The sequence below is a fragment of the Colletotrichum godetiae genome (genome assembly GCF_030913485.1).
Source record: "Colletotrichum godetiae strain CBS 193.32 chromosome Unknown BDP55scaffold_116, whole genome shotgun sequence".
In the NCBI taxonomy this organism is placed as follows: domain Eukaryota; kingdom Fungi; phylum Ascomycota; class Sordariomycetes; order Glomerellales; family Glomerellaceae; genus Colletotrichum; species Colletotrichum godetiae.
Window position 1 is genome coordinate 15,555 of NW_026851364.1, and position 27,300 is coordinate 42,854.

At 52.8% G+C, this 27,300-nt stretch overlaps 10 protein-coding genes across 10 annotated transcripts; 4 read left to right on the forward strand and 6 right to left on the reverse strand.

Annotated features, from left to right (window-relative positions):
* Nucleotides 1-1,788: 1,788 nt before the first annotated feature.
* Nucleotides 1,789-2,934, reverse strand: BDP55DRAFT_568486 (endopolygalacturonase; the record flags this gene model as incomplete). Its single annotated transcript, XM_060570688.1, has 2 exons — nt 1,789-2,401; nt 2,459-2,934. The coding sequence occupies 2 exons, from the start codon at nt 2,932-2,934 to the stop codon at nt 1,789-1,791; spliced, it is 1,089 nt and encodes a 362-aa protein (XP_060421607.1).
* Nucleotides 2,935-4,591: 1,657 nt separating this feature from the next.
* BDP55DRAFT_687719 (short chain dehydrogenase) lies at nt 4,592-5,818 on the reverse strand. The gene has a single exon (XM_060576593.1). The coding sequence runs from the start codon at nt 5,732-5,734 to the stop codon at nt 4,796-4,798; it is 939 nt and encodes a 312-aa protein (XP_060421608.1). The 5' UTR covers nt 5,735-5,818; the 3' UTR covers nt 4,592-4,795.
* A 604-nt stretch (nt 5,819-6,422) lies between these two features.
* Nucleotides 6,423-8,275, reverse strand: BDP55DRAFT_735372 (beta-xylosidase; the record flags this gene model as incomplete). Its single annotated transcript, XM_060580310.1, has 2 exons — nt 6,423-6,568; nt 6,625-8,275. 2 exons carry the CDS (start codon nt 8,273-8,275, stop codon nt 6,423-6,425), a joined length of 1,797 nt encoding a protein of 598 aa, XP_060421609.1.
* A 629-nt stretch (nt 8,276-8,904) lies between these two features.
* On the reverse strand, nt 8,905-9,661 carry BDP55DRAFT_568467 (acetyltransferase; the record flags this gene model as incomplete). The annotated part of the gene is made up of 2 exons (XM_060570687.1): nt 8,905-9,079; nt 9,129-9,661. 2 exons carry the CDS (start codon nt 9,659-9,661, stop codon nt 8,905-8,907), a joined length of 708 nt encoding a protein of 235 aa, XP_060421610.1.
* Nucleotides 9,662-11,427: 1,766 nt separating this feature from the next.
* On the forward strand, nt 11,428-12,195 carry BDP55DRAFT_721873 (uncharacterized protein; the record flags this gene model as incomplete). Its single annotated transcript, XM_060578532.1, has 4 exons — nt 11,428-11,641; nt 11,725-11,789; nt 11,856-11,998; nt 12,066-12,195. The coding sequence occupies 4 exons, from the start codon at nt 11,428-11,430 to the stop codon at nt 12,193-12,195; spliced, it is 552 nt and encodes a 183-aa protein (XP_060421611.1).
* Nucleotides 12,196-12,548: 353 nt separating this feature from the next.
* Nucleotides 12,549-13,393, reverse strand: BDP55DRAFT_639272 (uncharacterized protein; the record flags this gene model as incomplete). Its single annotated transcript, XM_060573228.1, has 3 exons — nt 12,549-12,732; nt 12,823-12,981; nt 13,062-13,393. 3 exons carry the CDS (start codon nt 13,391-13,393, stop codon nt 12,549-12,551), a joined length of 675 nt encoding a protein of 224 aa, XP_060421612.1.
* A 952-nt stretch (nt 13,394-14,345) lies between these two features.
* On the forward strand, nt 14,346-14,794 carry BDP55DRAFT_735375 (uncharacterized protein; the record flags this gene model as incomplete). The annotated part of the gene is made up of 2 exons (XM_060580311.1): nt 14,346-14,573; nt 14,675-14,794. The coding sequence occupies 2 exons, from the start codon at nt 14,346-14,348 to the stop codon at nt 14,792-14,794; spliced, it is 348 nt and encodes a 115-aa protein (XP_060421613.1).
* A 1,697-nt stretch (nt 14,795-16,491) lies between these two features.
* Nucleotides 16,492-18,847, forward strand: BDP55DRAFT_735376 (family 20 glycosyl hydrolase; the record flags this gene model as incomplete). The annotated part of the gene is made up of 4 exons (XM_060580312.1): nt 16,492-17,013; nt 17,113-17,606; nt 17,664-17,916; nt 17,978-18,847. The coding sequence occupies 4 exons, from the start codon at nt 16,492-16,494 to the stop codon at nt 18,845-18,847; spliced, it is 2,139 nt and encodes a 712-aa protein (XP_060421614.1).
* A 146-nt stretch (nt 18,848-18,993) lies between these two features.
* Nucleotides 18,994-19,844, reverse strand: BDP55DRAFT_56620 (uncharacterized protein). The gene is made up of 2 exons (XM_060570490.1): nt 19,600-19,844; nt 18,994-19,538 (listed from the first exon to the last, which is right to left on the reverse strand). The coding sequence occupies exons 1-2, from the start codon at nt 19,670-19,672 to the stop codon at nt 19,141-19,143; spliced, it is 471 nt and encodes a 156-aa protein (XP_060421615.1). The 5' UTR covers nt 19,673-19,844; the 3' UTR covers nt 18,994-19,140.
* A 2,676-nt stretch (nt 19,845-22,520) lies between these two features.
* On the forward strand, nt 22,521-26,609 carry BDP55DRAFT_639275 (hsp90-like protein; the record flags this gene model as incomplete). Its single annotated transcript, XM_060573229.1, has 6 exons — nt 22,521-22,564; nt 22,663-24,472; nt 24,528-25,654; nt 25,704-26,139; nt 26,191-26,305; nt 26,359-26,609. The coding sequence occupies 6 exons, from the start codon at nt 22,521-22,523 to the stop codon at nt 26,607-26,609; spliced, it is 3,783 nt and encodes a 1,260-aa protein (XP_060421616.1).
* Nucleotides 26,610-27,300: the final 691 nt, after the last annotated feature.

A 27,300-nucleotide genomic window follows, 5' to 3' on the forward strand; every position in this document is an offset into this window, starting at 1 on the left:
AGAGTAACCTGTGCTGATATGGTAGACGTGGGGAAGGTCCGCTAGCCCCAGGCCAACGGCCTTACAGACGATCTGTCGTACGGCGAACGGTGCGATCTTCCGAGCGGCCGCTAAGCTTTCTTCCGGGACGCGGGCAAAGATGCGGAGGTCCTCCTTCGGCTGCGCCTGCGGCTGATCCTCGGCGGGGAGTGTGGCCTTCGGGCGGGCAGAGCTCTGGCAGCTCTGGCCGCTCCGGGTCGCCGCAGTGGTGTTGCCCGCCATCGGTGCGACGACAGCCGCCCAACTCCGGGCCGCTATTGGGCTTGTCTCGTGATTGATCAGTCTCTTGAGGGTTTGAATGACATAGGCAGTGGCTTCTTTCGCGATCTGCTTTCTAGAACCGTCAAAGCTGGCGACAACGCTGTCGACGGACCGTGCAATGGTCAGAAAGACGTCTTTCCGTGCCTCGTACTGTCTAGCTTCTTCTGCAAGGGCTGTCAAGACGGACCCTGTGGCAGATCCGCTCGGAGCAGATGCGGTAGAGGCTGCGGGCCCCTCGGCCGAGGTAGGGGCGTCGGTGGTGGCATCAAGCTGGCTTCCCGTTAGGCTGGGCCGGGTCGGCTGTGCCTCGACGTCGCGGCGTCGCTTAGCTCTTGAGGTGGGGTTCGGCTCCGGAGGTGTCCCGGAGCCTGGTTCGGGGTCGGCTTGGTCGGCCGACATCAGTCCGGTGCCCGACGGCGGCTGTGAGGCCATCGCGGATGCGGGCTCCGGCAAGGGGAGGTGAAGAGTTTTCGGCTGTTAGTAATTTGGTGGTAGGCTCACTCATTCACTAACAGCAGATGCCAAGAAAAATTAGGCGAGAGGGAAGTTGCGGATTGTGTTGTGCGGAGAGAAGTATGAGAAAGTAAGGTAGTGAGCGGAGCTATTTGTGTCTATAGTACTCCGTAGTAAACAGATGAGCAAACAAAAAGCCACGTTTCGCACATGCTGATCTTGAACCGTCGTGTCCAATCTTGAGGCAGGCTGCATGTAGGGTCTCAGAGTATGTATGACAATAAGAAATCGTGTGTTCGTCTTGATTGGACAAGGACTTTGCTTGTGTGCCTGGTGTCTCGATTCCAAGCCACCAGCGACAGCGTCTCTGTGAAACTTGTTTGCGGATTCGTACAATGCCGCAAAGGTTTTTATACCTGTCCCACGGCTCTTTAAGCCCGCTCAAAGTGATCATACGACCTTGTCGATGTCTCTACTAAAAAGAGTTGCCCGTAAATGCGATTTGATCCAGTACCCTCGTTGCTGATCCTAGGGCCCAGCACAGTCTACATCAGGAACCAGCCTACTCACCCGATGCCCTTGATCCGTCCGTTTCCCCTCCTCTAATTCTCTGCCTCTTGGACATGTCTGTTTGGCTGACGCCGTCTACGAATGAAAGAGCAAGGAACTACTGCACCTACATCACTATCCTTCCACCTCCTCCGTCATCGTCCTTTAACTACCCGCTCTCCGCAGCACGTGAGTGGAAGCAGCTTACAGCTCTGTGAGTTTCACAGGCCTCGCAAGTATACAGGCACGACCATTCTCTGATTCACATCAACGGACTGAACGAAGTGAATATTATTTGAAATATATTCCGCGAAGGGTATCTAAGAATCGAACGATGACAAGCCATACGAGATCCCAAGTGGGACTCTCATAGCACAACCTCTACCTAAGTCACCAGGCCATCACTCGCAACTTTTTCCTGAAAATTTCCAGTCAAGGCAACTTGAACTCAGGAGCACCGCTCCTGAGTTTCCCATCATCGGGCATTTAGCACTTGGCGCCGGAGCCGGATGGAATGCCAGAGCACTCGGAAGAGGACTTGCCACCGGTGACGGAGACACCAGACCACTTCCAGTTGGAGCAGGCACCCTTGGCGCAAAGGATGTACACGTTGGTGCCCTTGGCGGCGACGGTACCCTTGACGTTCTTGACGGTGACATCGGTGATGGGGATACCAGCGGTGGGCTTGCCAGTAGGGCTGCCGTTCTCGTAGTCCTGCTGGATGACAATGCCCTTCTTGTTGATGTTCTTCAGGGTGATGTTCTCGAAGGTGATACCGTTGACCTTACCGGTCTTGTTGGCAATGGTCTTGATACGGATACCGTTGTCGGCCTTCTCGATGGTCGAGTCGCGGATAATGATGTTCTGGACGGTGTTGTCGGTACGTCCACCAACGGAGCCGATGGAGAGACCGTGGGAGCCGTAGCAGTATCCGTTCTCGAAAGTGATACCGGTACCGGAGTTGATGGCCAGGCAGTCGTCCTGGTTGTAGACCTTGGCGCCGGAGATGGTCACGTCAGAGGACTGACCGACATCGAAGGCATCGGTGTTGTGGCCTCCCTTGGAGTCACCATCCTTGTTGTCGAAAAGGATGTTGGAGCTAGAGAACAATGAGTTAGCGTGGATTTCATAAAGCTTGCATTGAGTTACGACTTACACCTTGAGGCCGGAGACGCTGTTGATGGAGAACCCGTGGGCCGGTGTGTTCTTGACGTTCAAGCCAGAGATGGAACCGTCGTTGATCTTGACCTTGAAGAACTTGGGCTTCTTCTTGCCACCGTTGCCTCCCTTGCCGTCCCACCAGCGCTCACCCTCGCAGGAGATGGAGTTGCCGGAAGCACCGACAACGCTGACCTTCTTACCGCCGATGGCGATGAGGGGGCCCTCCCACTCCTTGTAGCCAAAGGTGGTGGTGCCCTTGAAGGTAACCTTGGTTCCGTCCTTGAGGCCAGTGAGGTCGAGGGTCTCGCCGGCGGGGACCTTGATGCCGTTGAGGACGATATCGGTGCAGGAGGTCTTCTTGGACATGGCCGTCTTGGCGTCGGTGAAGGTGCATGAGGCACGGGTGTCGAGCTCGGCGGGGGCGGCGGCAGCCAGGGCGCTAAGGCCCGCGACAACGGAGAGGAACTTCATCGTTTCTTGATTTGTTTTGGTATGTGATCAACACGTGAGATACTTCCGAGTATGTACAGAAATGTCGAATGAAAGACTAGAGTCGGTAAAAAAAAAAAAGAATGTGGTTGAAAAGAGAGTGAATGAAGAAGCACGATGGGGTATCGAGAATAGAAGCAAAAGAGGTGGGCAGAAAAGACGATACTTATATGATGTTGTCGAACATGTAAATCTGTAGACCTCCTCTTCCCCTTTCATTTAGTTGCAGCTCGTTGGAGGCTCGTTGGATCTCCGCAACTGGATACGGTGCGGCTCCCACGCCGGATAGTCGGCATCACCGTTGTCTATCTCCCCGGTCTCTGGAAGGAGCTAAGAGGAGCCCATGATTTCAAAACCACCTTTAATCTGACCTTGCAGCGCCGGAGTGTTGCCCCGAAGGACCGAAAAGAGGAGGCGACTCCCCACACTGGCTTTGATCATCTAAGCTTCAAATCATGTAAGCCCGCGGCGCGAAGCTAGCACGTGGGGAGCAGTATATTAGGCGAATCGGTCGCCCAGTATCCGATGACCCAAGTCTGACGATGGGATCATACCCGGTCATTGTGGACTTGAGACGAACAGGGCTGAAGGGAACCTACACCCAAAGTCGGTGTAAGTCGCCCTACCAGCGAAATACCGAGACATGATCAGAGGTCACCTTCCAAGACTTCTAGACCGTCTGATCGAGTCGATTTCATCACCCCCGACGCGTGGCGGCAATGAAGAAACTGCCTCTTCAGGTAGTATCCCAATCTCAGTGGCATCTTGGCTTCCTCTTGGCATAGGCTTGACTTGCCGATCGATCCGATCATGGACTTCTTGGGATCCAGAAAGCCCCAGAAAATCACGGTCTTTTACCCACCAGCAATTGCGGCTGACCCAGTGTTTCCCTGTGTGAATCTGTTTGAAAGGGGAAGTTTCCATAGAAAATAAATGCCAAGAAGGGAGGTGAGGTAAGGATTCTGCAGGTGTGTGACAAGGCGACATGCATCTGCCAACTTACTCCAACAAGGCATGTTCCTTTCCAGCCAACAACATTGATCGTTGTAAGTAGTTACGAAAACCTGTCGAGAGTTGATTCCTGTCTTTCGTGAGGCTCATTCCGCCGTCGTCTCGTTAAGAACTTGATGACGAACGAGAACGGAGAGCCCGGGCTTTACCGAAAGTGGTGTGATTAACCTTAAAGCCCTAATTGCACTCCAAGCATGCGAGGACCGACGAGCCGCCTGCCTTGTGGGGACAGAGCCTCTCCTTTCGACGGATACGGACTTCCGCGTAAACTTGCCCTGTCAGCCGACGGGAAGCTGTTAGGGGCGAGCAGGCCTCCTATTATCGGTCCCGAATTAGGATTACCTCAAGACGGGCATGTTTGTGGGTGACAAGTTTAGACAAATGAATTTGGGTGAACTTCGGGCTTGATCCGACAGTGGACATTTCCGTCATCTACGTGGACCAGGGGGCCCTTGGTTCCTTTTTTATCGGGTTCCGAACTTTGCGACTCACCTGCTTTTAGCGTCGGATTATGCTGATTCATGGTGGGCTTATGGATTGGATCTAACCTACTCGAGTAGGTTTTGCCAACTCACGGCGCAATTTCGAACGGCAGCAAAAACCGACTTGGTAGTGGTTCATGCAGCAACATTCAAGCTTACACACTTTAGCCACCGGATTCTGGCCATGGAGATTCAACATACATGAAACTGCCGGTCCTTGGAACACTTTATTTCTGTCTCCGCATTACGCTAGAAGGAAAAAGAAAAACACGAAGTCCCTTCTTCGGTCACTGGTGGCACTGGTCTTTGTGAGTTGTCTCTTTCCTGCTCGGCCAGTTGCGGATATCCCGCTACAAATGACTCCGGAGTTCGTCTTCGGTCCATTTCCACAACTCCTCCCTCTTGTCCTTGTCATTGCTCAACCTCGTACCTTTACCGGTGACGCCAACTGGGAAGTAGAAAGTGCCGCTCTTGACGTCCGGGTTGAAGGACGCCCAGAGCTGATTGAGTGCGCCCTTTTGAGGACTGACGGCTACAATTTTAGTGCCGAGGTACACAATCGTGCCCAAGATGAAGTTGGACTTGTTGATAATGGACTGTGCCAGATTTGTGTCGACGACACCCGGGTGCACACTGACAATTTTGAGCTCGGGGTGCCGCTCGGCGAGGGCAGCAGCATAGTGAATGTTGGCCACCTTCGATATCCCGTAGCGATAACGGCTGGGAGTTTCGGGCATCTTGGTCTTGAGCTTGTCGAATTGGTAACTGTCTTTGGGCGCCCAGCCTTCCGCGCCCGAGGAGAGAAATACGACCCTCACGTCTGGGTTCTCGGTCGCCGTCTTCTTTAAGGTGGGCATCAGGAGTTGAGTGAAGAGTGCATGACCCATGTGGTTTGTGCCAAATTGGATCTCGTAACCCTCCTTTGTGAGCCCCTCGGGCGTCGCCATAATTCCAGCATTATTGACGAGCAGGTCCAGCCGAGAAGAAGTCTCATTAAACTGTTTCGCGGCAGCTTTGATGCTCTCGAAGGAGGACAACTCAAGCGGCAGATGAGAAATCGGCGCAACGCTGGAGCCTTCTTTCTTCAGTGCTTCGATTGCAGCCTCTCCCTTTTCCTTCGAGCGCCCTGCGAGGTAGATATGCGCGGGGTTGTGCTTTGCAATCTGCCGGATCGTCTCCAGTCCGAGGCCGGCATTACCACCGGTCACGAGGATGACCTTTCCTGTTAAGTCTGGGATATCAGAGTCGGGCTTGAAGTTGTACCCGCCCATCAAGAATGCCGTCGCCATCTTTGGGTTTGATTAGGTTTATGTCTACGTCGTTTAATACCTGACTGCGTCTATCGTTGGACGAGGTTGATCAGATCATGGGGACAGTTTTCCCGCGCAAACGCGTTAGTCCTTATATACCCTCATTTAGAGTTTCATGTTTCAAACTTGGCGTCCGACCGTCCCGAGCTCGACACCAGCTCACCGACGATATCGGTTGCAAATGTGGTATTGGTGGTTTCAGGGTTCAGGGTCCCCCGCTTTGACCGATAGTTCCAGAGGTCGTTAATGTTTGGGCGATAATAGTCCGATGCGTATTATAACGACATCGATGGACCTGCCGAGGTATGTCGGCGTGAAAATCTGTTTAGGAGGCCGATTAGGGGAGCTAGGAGCATTCAACTATTACAGTGTACGAGCCAGGCTGAGGGCCGTCGGTGGAACCTGGACTCCCAGGCCCTAGCAGCCGCCGCGATGTTACCCCGAGCGGGCAAACGGGTGGACATTACACCCGATGATGGCATTGATTTACTTCATATGTTGCGTCTTGATGATGGATTGCTTCGGAGAAATGGGTCTTAAGGTGGCTCCGGCTCCCACACGAATAGTTTGCAGGGTAACTCTTGGCAGGATCCATTGTCAAAGAAATAGTTTGAACAACACCTGACGGTAGTCTCGCGAGTGGTGAGGAGGATTCGATCATACCACTCTAAACCCCAGAGCTATCGGCATCATCAACATCCTTCTGGCTCCTGAGCTGTCTGATTCCAGTGTACCGCCAGTTGGAGATGTAAGTCTCGAAAGCCTGCTCTCCATGCTTCCCGTTAGATGTTGCGTAAATGCCTATAACAGAACCTAATAGTGTCTTCGTCAGTAAGAATCCACGTTATCTTCAGTTGGTGTGATTTCACCAGAGTAATAAGGGACCAGCTCAGTCCCCTTGCAATGCCCGAAAACTCTGACATTTGAGTCTTGCCTGGGGCCAGCAAGGCCAGCGGAGAATACGAAATGAGTGCTGTTTACAGCCTCAATCTGGAGAGAGATCTTCTGTCCGGCCCAGCCGTCGGGAAGAGGGTAAACCTCGTTCGGCGGATGTTCAGTTGCCCTGTACGGCGTTTCCGAAATGCCACGAAACCGAAGGTGCGGTCGGAGATCCTCGCGCCCCTCCGGCCTCAGCATGACGATGCCGAGATCAAAGTGCTGTGCTTGATCTTGTATGATCGATACACCGACCTCCATCTCTTCCTTTGTAAGTGACTTTGCCCAGTCGACGTCAACGCGGAATTTGAAGAGTGAGTGAGCCATCCGCCGTCCGACGAAAGTCTGACCACGTCCCAAGGCAAAGTCGGCGTCGAAAGCTGTGAGATTCAGGACGGAAGACTTCAGCGCTAATGTATTCCAATGACCCGGTGGCGAGACTATATAGTTTCTGGCCTTTGGAAGACGCCAGTGGATGAAGTGAATGGGCAAACTACTTCCCGGCGGAAAGGTGATGACATCGTCCGCGTTGCTGAGTTGACCTTCCCCCTTTTCTATTATAGCGTCCGTGGGTAGAGGCCAGCCAGAGACGTCGCCAGTGACCGGCGTGAAGACTGGGAACTCGCCCTCTTCCCAGGTGACGGGTGTAAGCACTGTCTCTCTTCCCATCGGCAGGTTGCCGAAGTATGCCCCAGGATCCTGGCCATAGGTGCCACCAGCCCGCGTTGCCAATGCGACTGACCACCAATTTCCATCCGCATCCTGGAATAGATCAGCGTGCCCGACAGCTTGGAAGTAGGAGCTGGTGTCGTTCGCAGAAGTCAACAGTGGATTTCCCGGCGCTGGATCGTATGGTCCCTTTAGACTCTTTGATCGAGCCATTGTGACCATATGGTTCTCGCGTGTGCCGCCTTCAGCGAGGAGCAGATAGTACCATCCATCACGTTTCCAGATATGAGGGGCCTCAGGAGAGCGCCCACCGGTACCGTTCCAGGGCATGATAACGTTTCCGATTTCGCCGGTTTCCAAGTCGAGCGGCGCGTGCATTATTCCTGGGTAGTATGCGGCCGTGTGCGCACCCGAGACGTATGTATTTCCATCATCGTCCCAGAATGGCGACGGGTCGAAACCAGGGAAGCTGAAGTGGACCGGATCTGACCAGGAATCTGAGCTGTAGGGATCTGTCGATGTGAGGATGAAGTTGTCCCAACGACTATCGTTGGTTCTCGGGAGTTGCTGGTTCACAAGAGTGCATAGAACATAAAACTTGCCCTCGTGGAAGCGCAACGTGGGGGCATACATGCCGCTGGTGGCCTTTGGCAGAAATGCTAGACCTGGCAGCTGATCTGCTCGACTTAATGCGTTGGAAACATGTTTCCAGTGAATCAAGTCTCGACTTGCGTAGATAGGTAAACCAGGGAAGGCGAGGAAACTAGATGTGGCACAGAAGAAGGTATTGCCCAATTCTGGAACAAAGATACAGCTCGGGTCCGGGTTGAAGCCGCTGATGATGGGGTTTTGGAAGGTTGAATTTTGAGCCCGGCCAAACCCGGAGAGGGCTAATGTTAGAAGTCCGAATCTCATCGTGAGATCACTGACTCCTGAGTAACATCCAAGCTACTGGCCCCTTTGACAGGTGGTTCCAAGCTGGCTTTCACCACCTTATTAAACTTTAGGGTGCCCCAAGACTCCAGTCAACCCCGCAGCACCGAAGGAAAACCTCCATCGTCTTGTGTCGATTTCCACACCGAGAAGAGATCTCAGCCGTAGTCGACAGCCGTTTACGAGACCACGGGGGAATGTGCGGCGCTTTTCCGAGAGACCGGCACCGTATGAGGCCTTACTCGGGGATTTGTGGTATTAGCCTAAAATCCCGAAGCACTGATCTTGTCCTATTAAGCTCCAATCCAACTGCGGGGGATATGCAGGATCGCTAAGGCCAAGACTGGGGAAGTTGGAGATATGACACATTTCCGTCAAATCCTTCGCTCGTAGTAGCAGCAAGCTATTCATTTGGCTAGAAAAGCAATTGCATATCCGGTGCAGTTTTTGACCAGCATGGGTTGCGCCGGAAACCTTGCCAACGTTATGACTCGTTTGCGGCTAATAAATGTTCACCGTTGCTACGGAGACTTGCTCTTGCCACTTCGTCTCCTTCACCCTGACTAGAGCTCCAAAGAACTCAGCTGAAAGGCCGTCTTGAAGACATTGCTTCATGCCTTCAATTCTTCTCGGCACTGCTTCAGGCCTTTGCGTTGTTTACCATCCTCATCAAAGTTTTCCTCGCCCAACCACGCTTCCAAGCCACCCTTGATAACTGGCCACTCATCATCTGTGATGCTGAGCCAAGCTGTATCTCTGCGCCTCCCCTTGACAACCATGTGTTTTCTGATAATTGTCAGTTGCCGACCGAGAATGAGCTCCATAGATGTCTTACCTGAAAATGCCTTCATACGTATACCCTAACCTCTCAGCAGCTGCGAGGCTCGGCGTGTTCAAATGATTCGCTTTCCATTCGAGCCTGTAGTTACCCAGGCAATCGAAAGCATTCTTCATGAGAAGGTACTGGGCCTCGGTGGCAGCACGCGTCTGCTTAAGTTGCTCACTGAAGATGATGCATCCGATTTCAATGCGTCTGTGGGTCGGAACAATGGAGAGGTACGCCATCACACCCACTGGCTCGGATGATGGATCCGATGCCGGGCCAGATAATATAGTGAAGTACAATGGGTCTTTGGAAACGCTCCACTCCTTGAACGCGGCCTCGCATTGTCCGAACTCGAGAAAAGGTTCATTGAAGAGGTATATCCAACGCCAAGCATTTTCTTCCCGGCCGAGATGCTTGAAGATGGCCTGCGCATGCGATGGTTGCAACGGGACCAGGGAGGTGTATCGGCCGTGGAGCGGGGTATGGGACGGGGCCGTTGCTGGATCGGCGGAGGCTACAAGAGGTCCAACGGGAGGGTCCATGATTTCGGCAGGTCTGTATTGATAGAAGAGAACCTATTGACAAGATTTTAACAATGTTAAAGACGATATCAATGTTCGCAACGAGTTTTAAACTATAAGTATGAGCTTCTGACGATGACTCAGGGGGTCACGGATGTAAATCCTTCAAAGCACGACAGCTTCGGCGCGAAGTGGGGCGACCGGCCCGGTCGCGGGCAAGACATGGATACCAAATACGCCAGACACGCGCAACTTCGGCGCAGCGTTTCCGGAGCAGATGATGTTCGGGTCGGTTAAGCCTTTGTACTAAGCTATGAACAGATTCCCTCGGTTTCATCACCTGGCTATTTTGCCGCGTCATACCACGATATTCTCTCCAGACTTGAAAAGGAGGCTGGCTGGCAATGAAGCTGTTGGCCTATTGAGTCACTAGTAGTGCCTGACTAGCTGGTCTATTTATTCACTCTCAACGTCAAAGTTCGCTCAGGGAATCCGGCGCGGTGATTACTTCCGCTTCAAAACTCACATGTATTGCAATCCCCCGCCTTTCTCCTTCCGTGTAGTAGCTAGGCACCGGGCGTTCAAACTCAGAAAAGAAACAGCGCGATGTAATAAAAGAGAGATATATAGATACTTCCGTCTTTCAGGGGACAGCAAGGAAAACCAATTCATGAACTGATCTCTGTTCCCTCAGCAATTCGCCAGTAACAATGAGCGATGCTACTGGGTTCTGCAGCCTTTCGGCACGGAAGTCGAATGCAACACTGCAAAGATTATTTGTGGATTTTCCAAAGTCCAATTAAGCTTGGTTACAGTTAGTTGCACTCCTCCATGCTTAGGTAGGGAATGGAAAGCGTAACGAGTCTTGGCACACACGTCTCCTCTCGGCGTCTTTACCTTACTAACAACGGCCCTTCTGTCATCCTGAAGGGCGTGGTTGGGCCGAGGCTCGGCATTTGTCCAAGTCTAATCTATGCAGATTTCACTTTGACTGGCCTAAATAATCAGACCCTAAAAGAAAGAAGATAGAACGGCGAGTAAAAGCCAAATCGTTCCATTAAGAACCCACCCTACTTCAACTTGTTATCACTGAACGACCTGGCCATACATTGATCTCGAAATTTCCGGCTTGTTCAAGTTTCACTGCTGACTTGGGCAGCTGCAACGGGGCCTCCTAAGATTCGGGACATTGAGGCCACAGACTGCCTGTGAGTTCTCACTCTCGTGTCCAGCCAGCGTCACAGCGGATGCTACCATTCCCAATGCTTGCATGCCGCCGGTAAAATGTCTGTCTGCCAGCTGGAGCTAAGAGGTAAACGATGGGACTTTGGTACGATGGTTCTTGGCTTCAACTCCTAGACTGATGTGCCGATCATTCTTCGCAGCCGACCGATCACATAGATATTTGACGCATAAGAAAGAAGGTCGCTAGAAGAGAACGCATGTGGGTTCTCCGGATCAGTCTCGCAGCCTCGTTTAGGCAAGTCCATGGCACAGTAAACTGTGTGGAGATGTAAGCTTACTTACATTCAATTGCAAAAGGGTAACAGCCGCTACAGCGATGCTGCACTGAACTGTTGTGCCAATGTCAACATCATAGGTATGGTGAGGAGGCAGGAGCTAAGACGGAAGATTCTATCATCAAGAATCAGATCCTCTGACGTTTTGGCAATCAATCATGAAGCTTGGTATTACTATACAAACTCGTACACTTCCTCCCTCGAGATATCATCTAACCTCCTTCGCGCACAGATTTCGAGACTCCGCTTTCAGACAAGTCTTCAGCAATGGCCCGAGTCACCCTGTCTTCCATCACTTTGTTCTTCCTGGTGGCTATCACAGCTGCGTCTCCTGCTCCTCTTGCAAGCTCTCGAGATACCGTTGCGGTCGGTGACTGGTCCTGGGAACAATGGGTCGAGACTATCATTGCCAACCCTGATAGTGCTCTATCCGTCGATGAGGCCCTTGAAGCCGCGGCTAAATCCGTCGCTGCCGATCTGGGTCAGTCTCTGATATTCTTCATCAGTCCCCAGTTGCTTGAAGTTGAACTGATTGCAGATCTGCTAATAAGGACATTGTGTTAGATGGCTCACTTGAAAAGAGACAGGAGCAGTTTCTCGTATGCAACGATGGCAAGCCTTCCGCATGGGTAAGCAAACAGCAAAACTCAATGGCCCTCCCTAAGTAAGAAGGCTTCGCTAACAGCACTACGCAGGCACCTGATGCCGTGACGTGTATCAATTACCTTGCCGATCTCAATGCCAACTGTGGTACTGTGACTGTCACGGCAATGTGTACGGCTGGTAATGCGCAGATTGTTGGAAGCGGCAGTGGTGCCGGAGAAGTGAGCACGCACTGGTATGCCGGACTCGCCCCTCCAGACTCGCATGAGCATCACATGAAGCTAATACCCTGCACTTCCCAGTAACAATGTTGCCCGTACTGCTGGACGCATCATGGATCGCTGCTGGAGATCCGACAACACCGTTCAGGGTGGCATGCCGGCTTATGAGCAAGGAGCGATGTGGGTTTATGTCTCAGCTCCCCTGATCTAAATCGGAAACGACATCAACTTGGGGATGTGGTAACCGGACAAGGTCAATCTCCAAGTAGTGGCATGGGTACTGTGACATATTTTAATTTTTGATCGAGTGTATGACCCTGCTTGAACGGGCACGATGGGCACGGAACTCCATTGTCCCTACTACTTCACTTGAGACTCCTGGTAATGAAACACAAACATTCTACCAAGCTATTGCCGACTTGATTCTATATCAAATGTCCAGCACAAAGTAATTCTACAGTAAGGCCCCTCAAATATGAGTGAGCCAGTGTACCTTTGACAGGCAGGTAACATTAATGTGGAAAGTCAAAGCGTTATCACACATCATCCAGGTGGACGTCCAGCTCAATACGCGGGTCTCCAATCCAGGAACCAGTTCGTGGGTTCCACCACGCCAGCTTTGTCCGAGATATGATCGAGATACCCCTTATAGTAGCTCAATGGAGCAAAGTCTTCCTCGAAGCTCAACTTGTAGATCTCGCCAGTGATATCAGTCATAGAACCGTCAGACTTGCACTTGAGTATGCATCTAAGTCGCGAGTTGAATCAGCTAGGGGAACCATGATGTTCTAGAGAGTGTCGGGGCAACCAGGTCCAGAACTCGAGAGTTTCGACTCACGCTTGCCATCTCCCCTTTCCCTTCAGGGCATTTCGCATGTGATATGTATTTCTCTCGCAGATCGCCATGCATATGGTTGTTCTGGTCCATGGGTATGTGCCTTGGGGGTTAAGACCTGCCCAGGGAAATGCTCCAAGTTTTGATCTGCCCTGGAGACTCCTGGAAGAGGGTGGAAGTGTCCTAGCATCTATCAGTGCCTCTTCATCATCATTAATCGAATTTCCGAGAAATGGACTCACCTAGAGTGAATTCTCGGCTTGTCCTCGTTAACTTCGTCGGCGTCTGCACCCGACCTTATGGTGGGGTTCCCAGCTACGGAAACCTCGACTCGTTTTTTGAGCGATTCTTGAGGTCGAGGAGAGATTGAGTCTCTAGTACCCGTCGAGATCTCAAATTTTCTCAAGCTTCCCGCAAGTAGAGTCCGGTTGATTGGCAGCGTGGTTCTGTAAGGGTCCAATCTGGAGCCAACGTAGGGCTTAGGGCCTCGAAACTCGGCTTTGGCGGGTGCTGTCTCTCCATGGCCAATGAATGCAACGAGAAAAAGGAACTTCGAAAATTGATACAGGTTCATCTTGAGGTCATAAGCAGTAGTTTTCTCCTAGTGCTGAAGAGACTAGAGATGCATTACACCTGAATGAAAGCTTAATATGAAATCGAGGTCGGCTGCTTCTGTTTCTCGGACTGAAAGATCTGGTTTCAATTGAGCGGGCTTATATCATTAATGTAGAAACGTACAGATTGAGGCAACTAAATTGAAAGCTCCGCTTCTGGAAATTCTCCTTCAGCCTCCAAACTTGGAAGAGCAAAGAAAATAAGGGCCGAGTCGTGTGGGTAGGAGAGATAAGGGAGAAATCCCGAACGGACACATGCACATACAGCTCCCATGTATGGCGCTCAGTGCCAAAACCGTATTACGCGGAGCAAATCGCAGGGAAAATTTTGTGGCACATCAACGTGCGTGATCTTGGCGTCATCCGAGGATCTTGTCGCCGAGGTCCCAAGCAAAGCGCAAAGAAACCTATCTCGGGAGGGAAAGTTTCCCTAGGGTGGCCCCGATGTGGTCAACTCACCCAATTGAGACAACATTGAAGGAAGCCGGACGGAGTACGAAGTTCTTGTCAGATCTACTGTGTAGGTGTGTCACACAATAGTGGCGAACATCTTTTAACACCCGAGCCCCTTGCTATCCGTGTGTAAAAGAATCCATCCGCCCAGCGCTGATTGCTGTTGTACCATCCTGAGTTTGGGGCTTTCCTAAGTTCCCTTGCAATTCGACACTAAAGCATTTGAGGCATCACAAGATGTCGAAGTCTAAGCGAAACCCGTTTCGAGCCCATTCTCAAGTACCTACCTTAGACAGGTGAAGGTCTATTCATCTCTGATATAAAGATGCGAAATGACTTGCATTGCCCACATTTACTTCAGACCGAATATCGTCTCCTTTTCAATCACTAACTCTTTCCGCTTCCCCAAACCGCCTTGATAATTCAACCACTCACTTAGTCGTTTCCTCATCGCCCGCTATGAAGTCCATACAGTCCCTGCTTATTGCAGCCATCATCGCCTTCGTCCCAACGGTATCCGCCGAATGCTTCAAGGACGGCATAACAGGTGAATACGACGTCAATAATAACGCACCCGTCGACCTTAGAATCGTGTGCGCTCAGTTATCGGGCAGCTACGTAAAGAATGAGTTCCGCAGAATCTGCATCATGGACACGAAGGGCAGAAAGTGGGACTTTGAGCTTTCGGTAAGTAAGGATTTACCATGATTCTTTTTTCCGGCATTCACCTTGTTATGATGCCGAAGGGTAGTTCATCTGGCGCGATTCAATTGCTAACAATACCATAGTACGTCGGGAACGGAGACAAACGCGACATTGATATAGAGGAATGCTACGACGGCATGAAAAATGAGGCAGGCTGCGCGCGAGGTGGTCGGAAGAAGTATTGGAACTGGGAATACTCGTGAGTTACTTCCAACCGGGCTCAAATCTTTGCTGGGAAGGCCCAAATTCCAAAAGGTTGCTGAACAGGTGTTGCAGGGCGGATCCAAATGTTGGGCAATGCGTGAATATGCATCCGTACGACTTTGCAAGACCATTCGATGGCCAGTAGGGAAGGAGAGATGGCCGGGTGCAAGGCTATAAAGGGCCTTCCAAGTCCATTCCCGTCACCAGCCAGGAGGCGCCTGTCTAGGTCGACGGGTCAGGTCAAACTGGCTAGGTGGTGGAGTGGTCTATGGCCAACAATAAATTACGCCCAGAGCCTACTCGACGACAGGCTACGAGTTCGAGTTCGATTCCCAGCATGAGCACCAAGAGAAGTAGCCCCACCTGGGGTAAACTCTTTTTTGTGTGGGGTCGTGATAGCATCAATTATCAGGGCCTTACTTGCCCGACACGTGACTTTGTGTATTTGTATTATATTTCTACGTAGCCGGCTTATAGAGTGGCTTGCTTTATCGATCGTAATCCAGGGCGGCATTTACCATTATACTCTGCTTCTAATAGATGCCCAATCTAGTCCATGTTTCTTGACGTGCAAAGTGTGATCACGTTAACTTGAAGATGCTTGGTGTGACACTGACGTAAAGTGAAGCCGCAGGCACGTCAGAGGTCTGGCTCATCGTCCTGCTGAACATGCCTCTATCATGAACAATCGAGGCGATCTGTCTGGTTGATGGGAAAGACCTGATCACTTATCGGTACGAAAGTGAATTATGAGGCTAAAACTCGTTCGATATTTGTTACATGCCCACTTCCCTTCACACTCAATAATTTAGTGACTATTTCGAAGACCTGACCAGCACAGCTGAAATCGCTTGAGCTCAATGTGGCGTAAAGTCGGATAACACTCTCTCCAGGCACAAATCTTGACTTTCTTTTAATCGCTTGCAACGGTACAGAAGGCTGGGTTTAAACAATTCAAATACCACGCAACGTCGTCCTCAGTGATGAACCCCCGGCCCGGCCCCTGTCCGCCTTCCCCGCCGCCGTCCAACGGAGCATCGGAACGACGACTCCGCAGTAGCAATTTACGCTCCCGATCCCCACTTGATTAAGCGCGGGGAGATTGGCACATTGGCTGAGAGATTGGGACATTCATGGGGGATGAACTACAGAGGGAAACGGTTGATTGCAACGTTGCCATTACACCAAGCACAAACCTAATGGTAGTTATGGTACACTGCGAAGCCAGGCTGGTGGTGCGCATTTCCTGCCGTTTCCCTCCAGTATCAACGGAATTGTACGCAGCATCAGGCTAGCCTCGTAACTCTCGGGCGCGTCGCCAGCAACCAAGTCCCACTCATACCACGACGAGCTCTCTCGTATCTCAGAGTGATGGAAACATCATTGGAGGGGTAAACCTCAATCCACGTAGATCCGGCTACTACCTTCTACAACCGCACAGCTCTCATCACAAAGTTATGCCACCATGGTTCGCGCACAAGCTGGGTTCCCCTCACCAAACATCCCATCCGGCTCCGAACCCCCGCGCGCCGAGGTCACGTCCCGTCGCGTCACACCTATGATGCTTGAATGATAAGATCGAATTGTAATAGATTGAACGTATTCTACCGTACTTATAGATGCTCCATTCCTGCAATTGGCGACATGAATCGCACCCCAACCCAAACATCGTGATCTCAAGACGCCAACCCTCACGATGCGGTTTTTCATTACCGCCCTCGTCTCCCTTGCGGCCACAGCGACAGCAGACTTCCTCCCAGGCCTGCCAACAACACCGTACACCTCGACCGGCGGGACCATCCCCTCCTCCTCCCTCTCCAAGATCATAGTCTCTTCCGCCTACGCAGAGTCCGTCGACGAGGCAGGCCAAACTCTCATCCCGCCGACCCTGCACGCCTTCGCAACAACCTTTGCAGAAGACCTCGCCTCGTCGCTGGGTCTCGACATCCCGATCCAGCTGGGCGACGCCCCGGAGCAAGGGTCCATCTTTTTGACGCTGGCAGATGACGCAAGCCTCTACAAAGACGCTGCCGGGCGCGAGACATCCGAGGGATACTCTCTGAATGTGACAATCGACGGCGTACTCATCACGGGCGCGAGCCCGCTCGGAGTGTGGTGGGGTACCCGGACGGTCCTACAGCAGCTCGTTCTCGGGGACGGGGGGCTGAAGTTGGGATACGGCACAGATAGCCCCGGATGGGGAACCCGGGGTCTGATGGTGAGATAATGCTTCCTCCCGAGCCGGAGCCCATCAATGACCCCCGGCCGGATACACGAGCCAATGGATCGCATGCTGACTGCCTGACCAACACATTAGCTCGACATCGCCCGACACTACTACCCACCTGAGTTCCTCATTGAAATGTGCGCCTACATGTCCTTCTTCAAGCAAAACACCTTCCAGCTGCACCTCTCGGATAATCTCTACAATAATGTTGCCATCTACTCACGCGAGCGCATGCTCTCACTCTACGCCGCCTTCCGGCTGAACTCCGACGATCCGGCCCTCGAGGGCCTCAACCGGCGCGCAAACGAGAGCTACACCCGCTCAGTCTTTGACGATGTCCAGGCAAAGTGCGCAGCGCGCGGCGTGACGATCCTCCCGGAGATTGAGGCTCCCGGACACGCCCTCGTGATTTCGCAGTGGAAGCCAGAGCTGGGGTTGTCGAGCGACTTGAGCTTGCTGAACATTTCGAACCCGGAGACGATCCCAATGGTGAAGAAGATTTGGGAGATCTTTCTACCCTGGTTCCATACCAAGACGGTCTCAATCGGTGCCGATGAGTACGTCGACCCGACGCTGAGTGAAGAGTAAGTCAAACCCAATCCCTGAAACTGGCGGTATCATAGTATGAGCTCATCAGCTAGCGCCCTGGTTGCCGAGTACACACGGTTTGTGGACGAGATGAACGAGTACATTACAGGCACGTCCGGCAAGAAGGTCAGAATCTGGGGAACCTTTGCGCCATCAGTGGGCGGAACCGTCAACAAGTCCGTTTCGATCCAGCACTGGGCCAACTTTGAGGCGAATCCGCTCTACGACTTTGTCAACAACGGCTACGAGGTGCTCAACTCAGGTGACTACATCTACACGGTTGGAAAGTGGAGCGAGTGGTATGGTGTAAGTAAACAGACCAAGTTGACCTGTGTCAAGGTGATAACCAAACTGACCTGGCAAAAAGCACGAGCTCAGCTTGGAGTTCATCTTCAACGGCTCGCCCGATGGATCGCCATTTTCGCCAAATATCTTCGATCGCACCAATGCATCAAACAACGCCGCAAGGGACAGTACATCGTTGCTGGGCCACATTGCGCCGCAATGGAACGATTTTGGCCCGAATGCAACGACGGTGACGGAGGGATACTACCAATGGAGGGATGGCCTGCCTGCTCTCGCGGATAAGCAGTGGGGAGGCGAGGTTGCTGAGGCTGACTACCAAGGCCTGTTCTCTGCGTTGCAGCCTCTTGCCCCGGGGCAGAACCTTGATCGGAGAATCGTGTCCACGGGATCGACGATCGTTGAATACGACTTCAAGCAGGGACGAGGTAGCAATGGAACGGCGGTTGAAGATTTGTCGGGCAACAACTACCATGCAACCTCGACGTGCGCAACGAGCGACGAGGGTGCCATTCTGGCGTCTTCGTGTAGTATCACCACTCCGCTGACGCAAAAAGGGAGGAATTACACTCTTTCATTCTCGATCAAGCCCACGTCGGACGCCAAGGGGGCCATCTTCAGCGGTGGAGACAGCGGTTTGTGGTTTGGCAATGGGACTGTGGACGCTGTCATGCTCTTTTCAGGGGAGAGCACGTACGCGCTCAACTACACGTTCCCCGTGGGGTCGTGGACGAATGCGAGCCTCATTGGCAGGGGCAGGCAGACGTTCCTAGACGTTGGGGATGGCGAGCCCAAGGAGTTTTTGACAATAATGGGCTGGAACGGAGCCCGGTTCGTGTGGCAGCCGATTGCGGTGGAGGCACCGTTAGCAACAGTCGGAGGCAGTGGGTTTGAGGGCGTCATCAGCGGGATGAAGCTGGTTGACCATGCCTAGAATAGCCTTTTAATCGGAGAGGCTTATGATTTTTTCTCTAAGCCCCAACGTCTTCGGACTGTTAACCTGCTTTGGATGCTGTGGTCCTTGGAGATGGAAATTCGATGTCATGCAGAACGGGGTTGACTGAGTCGTACACGACGTCGTGACGTGAATATCGCCCACACTTTGTTTGTATCCGAACAAAGCTGGGACTCTGCGTCTGGTCGTAGGGCTCAGGGCGTGCTAGTCAATATGGATGTGAAACTTGGCACCATTATCCGTACCATGTGCCAAAACACATTTAGCTAGTTTTAGCGTCCAATATGTCGGTCCGGATGGCGTGTAAACGGCGTCAAAGGCAGCCACCCTGCGAGCATTTGACAGATTGTGCCAGAAGATTCTTTTTTGCAACGGTTTTTGGTTGTTTTGGCGTGCAGATCTCTGTCGTTGTCTTGACCCCCGGCCAAAACACCAGACACAGAGCGATCCAATATAGTCGATGTCACATTCGAGGCTCGATGTAGTGGCATGGCCGACCCGGGTGACCGATCGGGGTCCTTCGGGGTTTTGCTTGGTACGTGACTGCCAGGGGCCAAAGGGTAGGATTGAGAGGTTTTGGGTGTTGAAAGCCCCGGCAACGGCAACGGGATGCTCGCCGCAGGGATGACCGACGGGCCAGGGGCTGAATCAGGGTCCAGGACGGGGGTTTCTAGTTGCTGTCGGTGGTAAGCTGCCCAACCGTTTAGCAGAGCTGTAGAAGCAGGGCATACGGTTCCGATTCTCTTTCAATAACGAGGGGTTTTCGAAATCTCCAAGGACCGGCGGATGCCCACTCCCTTTCATGCCTGGCACACTTGGGTTGCTGCTAATGCTGACATTGCTTTTTGCGGGAAAGGCTGAAGCGGAGGATGGGTTGGTGGCCAGGACACGGGATGACGATGGTTTCGGCTGATGTAGGATTGGATTTCATCGTCTCATTATCTGCTGAATTGTGGAGTGCGCATGATTGGGGCGACGCAAAGGGAACGGATGAGGGTGGAGGTCGTCTGAGCCAGCTGGCTCAGGTTGACTCCAGGTCAAGTCTCGAGTTGATGGTAGAGACCAGACTGTTGCTGCTGGGGTGGGATAGAAGGATACGAAGCCAAGGTCGATTACGTGTTGGACAGTTGGACAGTGTTCTTCGACTCTCAAACCGAAGACTGATGGGCCCCTCGAAGGATGGTCGTCAAACATGTGAGGCCATGATTTGTCCGTGATAAAATGAAGGGCGTGTCAGAGCTGCGATTGGAACTTGGAAGATGCATAGGAGGTCCGGAGAAACTGGAGTGTTTGAGTACGTACCGAGTAGCCTTCAAGGTGCCTGCCTGACTGTGTGTGCGCATTCACGTGCACAGTACGGGATTACAGCATACTTGCGGGGCTAAGCGGGGCAGCTGCCGGTTGGAAACTTGGAAATCGGAGAGCAGCAAGTTGAGAAGCAGCAGGGCCATTGACTCGGAGCCCCGCTCTTTCCCTTGTTTGGGTTCGAGTCCCTTGCAAACCATCTTGCCGCCCCACTCTTCCGCCCTTTCTCTTTCCCCGGCACCCGAGTACGTACTAAGTCGCGAGCTCCAGGGCGGATCCGCATCTCACACTGTACGTACCTGTCTCCTGTCCACGATACCACGCACAATTCTCACTTCTGCTGTATCTTCACAGTGTCTTGTCCATTCTGCCCATGCCTCCAGTCTCCAGAGTCCACCATCCCTTTTTTGCTGTGCAGATCTCGTCGCATGCCGTGCAGCAAAATACCAATTGTTGGTCCCTCACCGCTCACCTGGTGGCCCTCCCGAAATCTCCCAGGGCTATGGTTCATCGGTCTGCCCTCTCCGAATTTTTGTCGGTGATCGAGCTGCCCATTCCATTTCCTCCACTCATCGATTTTGGACAAGGGCAAGAGGGAGGATTGGCTTGAGTCTCGACTCTCAAAGAGGTCTGGACGTGTGGGGGCCAGGGCCAGCCTAAGTTCTCAAGGATTCCGGAGCCAGTCCCGTCATCGATTTTCCTTGCTGTGGTTGGCCTTCCTCTGTCTCGGTTTGCTGCTCACGAGCAAATGGGCGAGGTCTGTCCACGAGACTGTGAGCGAGGGTGCCAACAATATGGACGAGGAGGATGCCGATCAAGACAAGAATGAATAGTGTTGAGCGGTGACCGAGGGGAGCTTCCTGGCAACAATAGCCAAGGCAACGTCCATCCATTCTCCGTTGGTCAATGACAGTCAAGACTCAGACATCAGTCCATCGGCCCGTCGTCAGTGTTGCATGGCACACGACACTGGAAATCCCGAATCCAACCAGCCAGTCAATAGCGTAATAGTATACGAATACTCCAGTCCAGCTCGCAGACCAGACGATTACACTTTGCCCATCATCGTTACAGGCGCCCCTCAGGTCCCTCTGCTCAACTCTGTCTCTCCCGACCCGATTTCCTATTGTCTTCCAACAAAGGACAAAGGATCTAGGGTCGGTCTGGCCGCCGCCACCATCCCAAAACCATCTGCGCCGTCCCACCATCTCGCCTCGTTAGCCTCCGATCTCTCTTCAGGCGTCAACTTGCAAAACAGTTTTCTCGACCTAACCACCACCACCACCATCTCTACCCAGTAGACTTCCTACGGGTGGTCTGAGACCTTAGTGTAACGAACGGATGGGACACACACAAAATACTATCTAGAACACACGCGGAAACCGGAAACACACCACCGCCATTGGTTTTCCCATCCACGTGTGGCGTGCCATTGCGCTAAGGTCGCCTAGGTAGACCCCTAAAACATGCAACCGAACAGCAGTCTAGATTGCCACACGCACACCGGTTGGGCATGCATCTGAAGTTGACCTCTAGCTACCTTAGCTGAGGCTGCGAAATCCGGCTCAAATGTCGCCAAATTATTGCCCCTCTACTGCAGAGAGACAAACTACACACTTTCTTCGCCGGCCGCTAAAGTCTAGCGCATCTCAGAATCTCCGAGGGTCCCCCATCAACGCAAAACGGAGCCTAACGAGGGACGCCCCTCCATTCCACATTCCACCGCCAACTGCCCGCCAACACTCACACACACACACATGCACCCACGCGGCACGCCCTCCAGGCTCTAGGTCTCCAGTTGCCCTGTGGGAGCCAGGGGAAGGACTCTAGAAGAACGCCTCGAGGAGGATGCAGAAGCCTGGAACCCTGGTTCCCATGGGTTGCAATGGCCAATCTCCAAACCGCCCAAAGAACCGGTTTCCCATCTAGGGCAAGGATATGCGCCGCCTTGGCCCTGGGCCCTGCCTGCACTACCGTCACCCTCAAGTATTCTCGCTACTGCGCAGTGCGCCGTGGCCCCCCCCAACCCTCTCGAACAATGCTCATCCCGGCTTCCGGGATCCCTGCTCCACCTTAGCGGGGAGGGGCGGCATTTCAGTCATGCCCGCCGCCTCACCTTTGAAAGCAAGCATGCTTCTTCTCCTTGATTTGGGTACTTGGATCTGAACTTGATCTGACCTTGCTTACCTTACCTTGACCTGTTGACGACGAAGGACTACGGCTACGTTGTTGACAACGACAAACAGCATTTCTCGTCGTTTGTCGTCGCCGTAACTGACATCAAAACTCCTTGTATCATGGGCAGGGACACCTTCATCATCCCACTCTCCAACAACCTGCATGAAGTATGAACAGTATATCAGAAGGTGCCCGTGAATGGGAGACATTCAAGTGCGTATCCCTTTATCTTTCCTAGCTGTGCCTACGCCGTAAAGCTTTGGAGCATGACGCCTCTGGCGGTTCGACAACTGACAAACTCGACTTTCTAGATATGATTCTTTCCACATTCCCAATGCTGTGTTCAACAGCCCCGACCGACCGATCCCCTTCTCATCCATCTCGTCGTCTCCAGATACTGGCCTCACTTCTTTTGCGCAGCTAGGTGCCTTGCGACTAAACGCATCGCGCGCTCTGATCTCGTTATTTGATCGTCAGCATCAGTATATCGTCGCCGAGGCCACTCGGTCAATGCCCCTGTCGCCAAACACCAAGTACACAAAGCAAAACCATCTTTGGCTCTGCGGGACAGCCATCCCTCGCGACTTTGGAATTTGCGAACATGTTTTGATTGGAGCTACCCACGCGGCGCCCAGCAGCCTCCATCCGACAGCACGTATCACTGATGATAACGAACTTCCCGTGTCTGTAGTTCCGGATCTTGCTGCTGACCGACGATTTTGTAACCGCCCTTACATCGACGCAGCGCCGTACAACCGATTCTATGCCGGCGTTCCCATTCGGTCTCCCAAAGGCATCAACATCGGCGTGTACTGTATCTTTTCCGATACCCCGAGATCTGGCCTCGACATGGAGGAGTTGCAATTTTTGCGCGAAATCTCCCACACCGTAATGGAATATCTCGACGCCAGAAGAGTAAACGAGAGCTACCGCCGGAGCGAGCGCATGGTGCAAGGACTAGGAAATTTCATCGAAGGAAGAGACGACCCGGTGCCGACTGTGAGAACCACGCCTCGAGCGTCTTTGAATGGATTCGAGCCTCCGAGGCTCGCGGTATCGCTGCCCGATGCGGACCCGCCGTCACCTAGATCTTCCGAGTCCCCTGAGCCCGTCCGCCCGGGCATCAATCCCATCAGGGCAGACTCGAACGATTCCTCAACAAAGGTCGAATCGAGCGACTCGGTTGAGACAACTGCCACGACCGCGACAGTTGCTACCACCACCTCAAGTACGGCGCCACCCGACCCGCATTTGACAGAAACCATCAAGATTTTTTCGAGGGCGGCCAATGTAATCCGGAAATCTCTCGAAGTAGACGGCGCCTTGTTTCTAGATGCCAGCATCGGCTCTTTTGGTGGCCTTGTCACCGGTCCACGGAGGGCTAGTGAAGTGGCAGATCATACATTCTCCAGCAGCGAAGACAGTCTCTCCGAGAGGTCCGAAGACGTCAACGACAAATGGTGCAAGAGCTTTGGAAGGTCGTCGACGATGGACGACATTGCCAATGGCGTCAGTGCACCACAACTCGGCCGCTTAACTTTGCGCGAAAAGTTTCTCAGGAAATTGCTTCGTCGATACCCCAACGGCAAGGTTTTCAGCTTTGATGAGACGGGTCAATGGTTGTCCGCCGACTACGAGAGCGACGATGCCGACATTACCCCTACGGAAGAACACGATCTGCCCGCATCTCGCCCCGAACAAAAAGCGGCTCATTCTTACTTTACGAGGCGGAACGAGGCCAAGACGATTATTGATATCTTTCCGGGCGCGAGGAGCGTAGCCGTTGTGCCGCTGTGGGATCCTTCAAAAGAACGATGCTTTGCCGGAGGCTTCGTGTGGAGCAAGAGTGCGACTCGGATATTGACGCCTGCAGCGGACCTGCCTTTCTTGCGAGCGTTCGGTATGGTCACCATGTCTGAGGTCATCAGGCTGGATGCGGTATTAGCGGAGAAGGCAAAGACAGACATTTTGGGCTCCCTTAGCCACGAGCTTCGGTCGCCGCTCCATGGTGTAGTCGCCGCTGCAGAACTTCTCCACGATACCCAGTTGGATGCTTTCCAGGTTGACGTCATCCACACCATTGAGATTTCGGGCAAGACTCTTCTCGACACAATTGACCATGTAGGTTTTCCATGACCCTTTCCCAAGTCTGTGTTGACATACTTACCCGTAACAGTTGCTTGACTATAGCAAGGTAAACACATATCTCCGAGCTTCCAAGTCTCAGCGGAAGAACAACGGCCCAGGGCGCGGGCTGCGACAGGAAGCATCGACATCGATCGAAGCTGGTATGATGAGCTTGGTTTCCGACGTTCATCTTGACTTGCTTGTAGAAGAGGTCATTGAGAGTGTGTTCATCGGTTACAGCTTCCACCATATGGTCGCCAACTCTTTAGCGCGCCACGGTTCATCTTCAGGCCCCCCCACACCGGCCCAAGAAAAGCTTGATGCCATTGCGACGTCCGATGGGCTGGGCCACAGGCGGAAACCATCAGATGCGCCCGCTGCCGCTCTCAAGGACGTCAAGATTCTGGTCGACATCGATCCCAATTGCGCGTGGGTGGTCCACACGAACCCGGGGGCTATTCGTCGGATTGTCATGAACTTGTTCGGAAACGCCCTCAAGTACACAGCCAAGGGATTTATCAAAGTCCACTTGAGGCAAGAGGAGGTCGTACACAAGACATCTCGGTCTGCGTCGATGGTTGTACTCACCGTAACCGACTCGGGCAAAGGCATCACCGAAGAGTTCCTACACAACAAGCTGTTTACGCCATTCTCCCAGGAAGACGCTCTCGCACCAGGTACTGGTTTGGGTCTCAGCCTTGTCAGACAGATTGTGGCAGGCCTCGGTGGAACTATCAGCGTGAAGAGCCAGGTCGGCCACGGGACAAGCATCACGGTATCGATGCCACTAGTGCTGTCGCGTAAAGCGAGCAGTCGGGGACGCAAATTCTCGGCCGACTTGAATGCCTTGGCCGGAACGCGACTATCGGTTTGTGGTTTCAGTAGGGGACTTGAAGATTCGGAAGAGCTTCGCGCCGGTGGACTGGATCTTCCTGTGGAAAGTTTGCCATTCAAGTGGATGGATCTGAAGCTCAGCGAAGACAGTCGAAGTTCGTCCAAGACGGATCTGATGGTTTGCAGCGAGGAGGCGTTTAGACGTCTGGGTCTCTCGGAGACTGGAGGTGTCGAAACTCCGCTCGTTGTGGTCTGTGGTAATGCCGAATCTGCCCAGAAGCTGGCAACCTCATACAGGCGCTCCCTTCGCCACGAGTCCGTCATGGAGTTTATAGCCCAGCCGTAAGTCGTCTGCTTCTCTCCGAAGTGGCTTGAGCTGACTATTATTTAGTACTGGTCCCAGAAAGGTTGCAAAGGCTCTGGCTTGTGCACTTGACCGCTGGAAGCAAAGACAGCCTACGAAGACAATACCCGTCAGTCCTCTGTCGGATGCCTTTCCAGGACCTGTTCCGTCGCCCCGCGCCCTGAAGTCGGATGCCCTCTTGACGAGGCCGCGAGCGCAATCCGAGTCGGTCAAAATGGTGCGGGTCGCCTCGCCTACTCCTGAGATCGTATCTCAGTCACCAGGAGACAGCTGGATCGCCAATACCAACGATTCCAACTTCACTCTGACGCTCCCCTTCCGCCCGGCCGCGTCCGCAGCGGCGCCAGCTACTTCAACAGCTTCAGCCAGGGGCAGTATGAACTCCAGCATTAGCCCCTCTCCCGGAACCGTGAAGTCCCCGCTGGAGTTCCTTTTGGTGGACGACAATCCTATCAATCTCAAGGTTTGTTCATCCATGACAAACGACGCTGAGAAATGAGGCTAACGGACACAGATTCTATCGGCATACATGAAGAGGCTACAAAAAAGGCATGCAACTGCTTCCAACGGCCTCGAGGCCCTCCAGACCTATACGTCTAATCCGCAGAGGTTTTGCTGCATTCTCATAGGTACGAATCGGTGTGGGAGGCGATAGATATCGGCCATGACTAACGACTCATAGATATAACAATGCCGGTAATGGACGGGCTCGAAGCTACAAGGCGCATTCGGAAATTTGAACGAGCACACAACCTTCCACCCGTGACGGTTATTGCCATCACGAGTCTGGGATCGGCCGGCGCTCGGCAGGAGGGTTTCGCGAGCGGAATGGATCTATTTTTGACACGACCAGTGACCATGACAGAACTGGTCAAAATATTGAAACAGAGGAAACTAGTGGATGAGGCGGCGGAAAAAGAGGTTCTATCCTAAGCAAAAAAGGGCCTCAGGCGTTGTAGACGGGTGTGAATTGCGCATTGGGGCGGCAATATGTTTGTTGCATGGGCTTCTTTTTTTCATGTTATTTGGTCGAGTTTCGCAAGGCGTTTGGGAGGGATACGATTTGATGGATCGGTCCTGCATAGGACCTAGAAGCGCTCGAAAACGGGGTTTGTTTCTTTTTCTTATACGGCCATTGGTACGAACAAATTTGATGAAGGGTATGGCGCCGTTGAGAGGTATTACAGATGACGATCGGTGCCGAGACAGTACAGCAGTGCTTAGTACGGGGTCGAAATGAAAAGCTGGCTCAGTGCAGTCGGTATGAAGATACTATATTTTGGCATATTGGACTCGTGATACAATGTGACTGGTGTGAATGGCCACTGTACCCCGGGCGGCTCCGGGGTGGACGACATCGCGGGTCATGTTTCGTGCGCTGCACCGCAGGCGATACTTTTATTGTGGTTCAGGAACCCCAATAAGGTATTGCTCTAGATGAAACGACAGTTTAGTAGCGCGTAAGTAGCCCGTGAAGTGAAGGATCGAGACGTGAACATCTAGGAGCGTTCTTGAACATTCTTTTTGCCCTGGCGTTTTCGGGTGATTTGGGACTCGGATTCAGGCTAGGACCATTGACAAGTATCGGAAGGTGCCGATGGCTTTTTTGGCAGCTGGCTTGTCC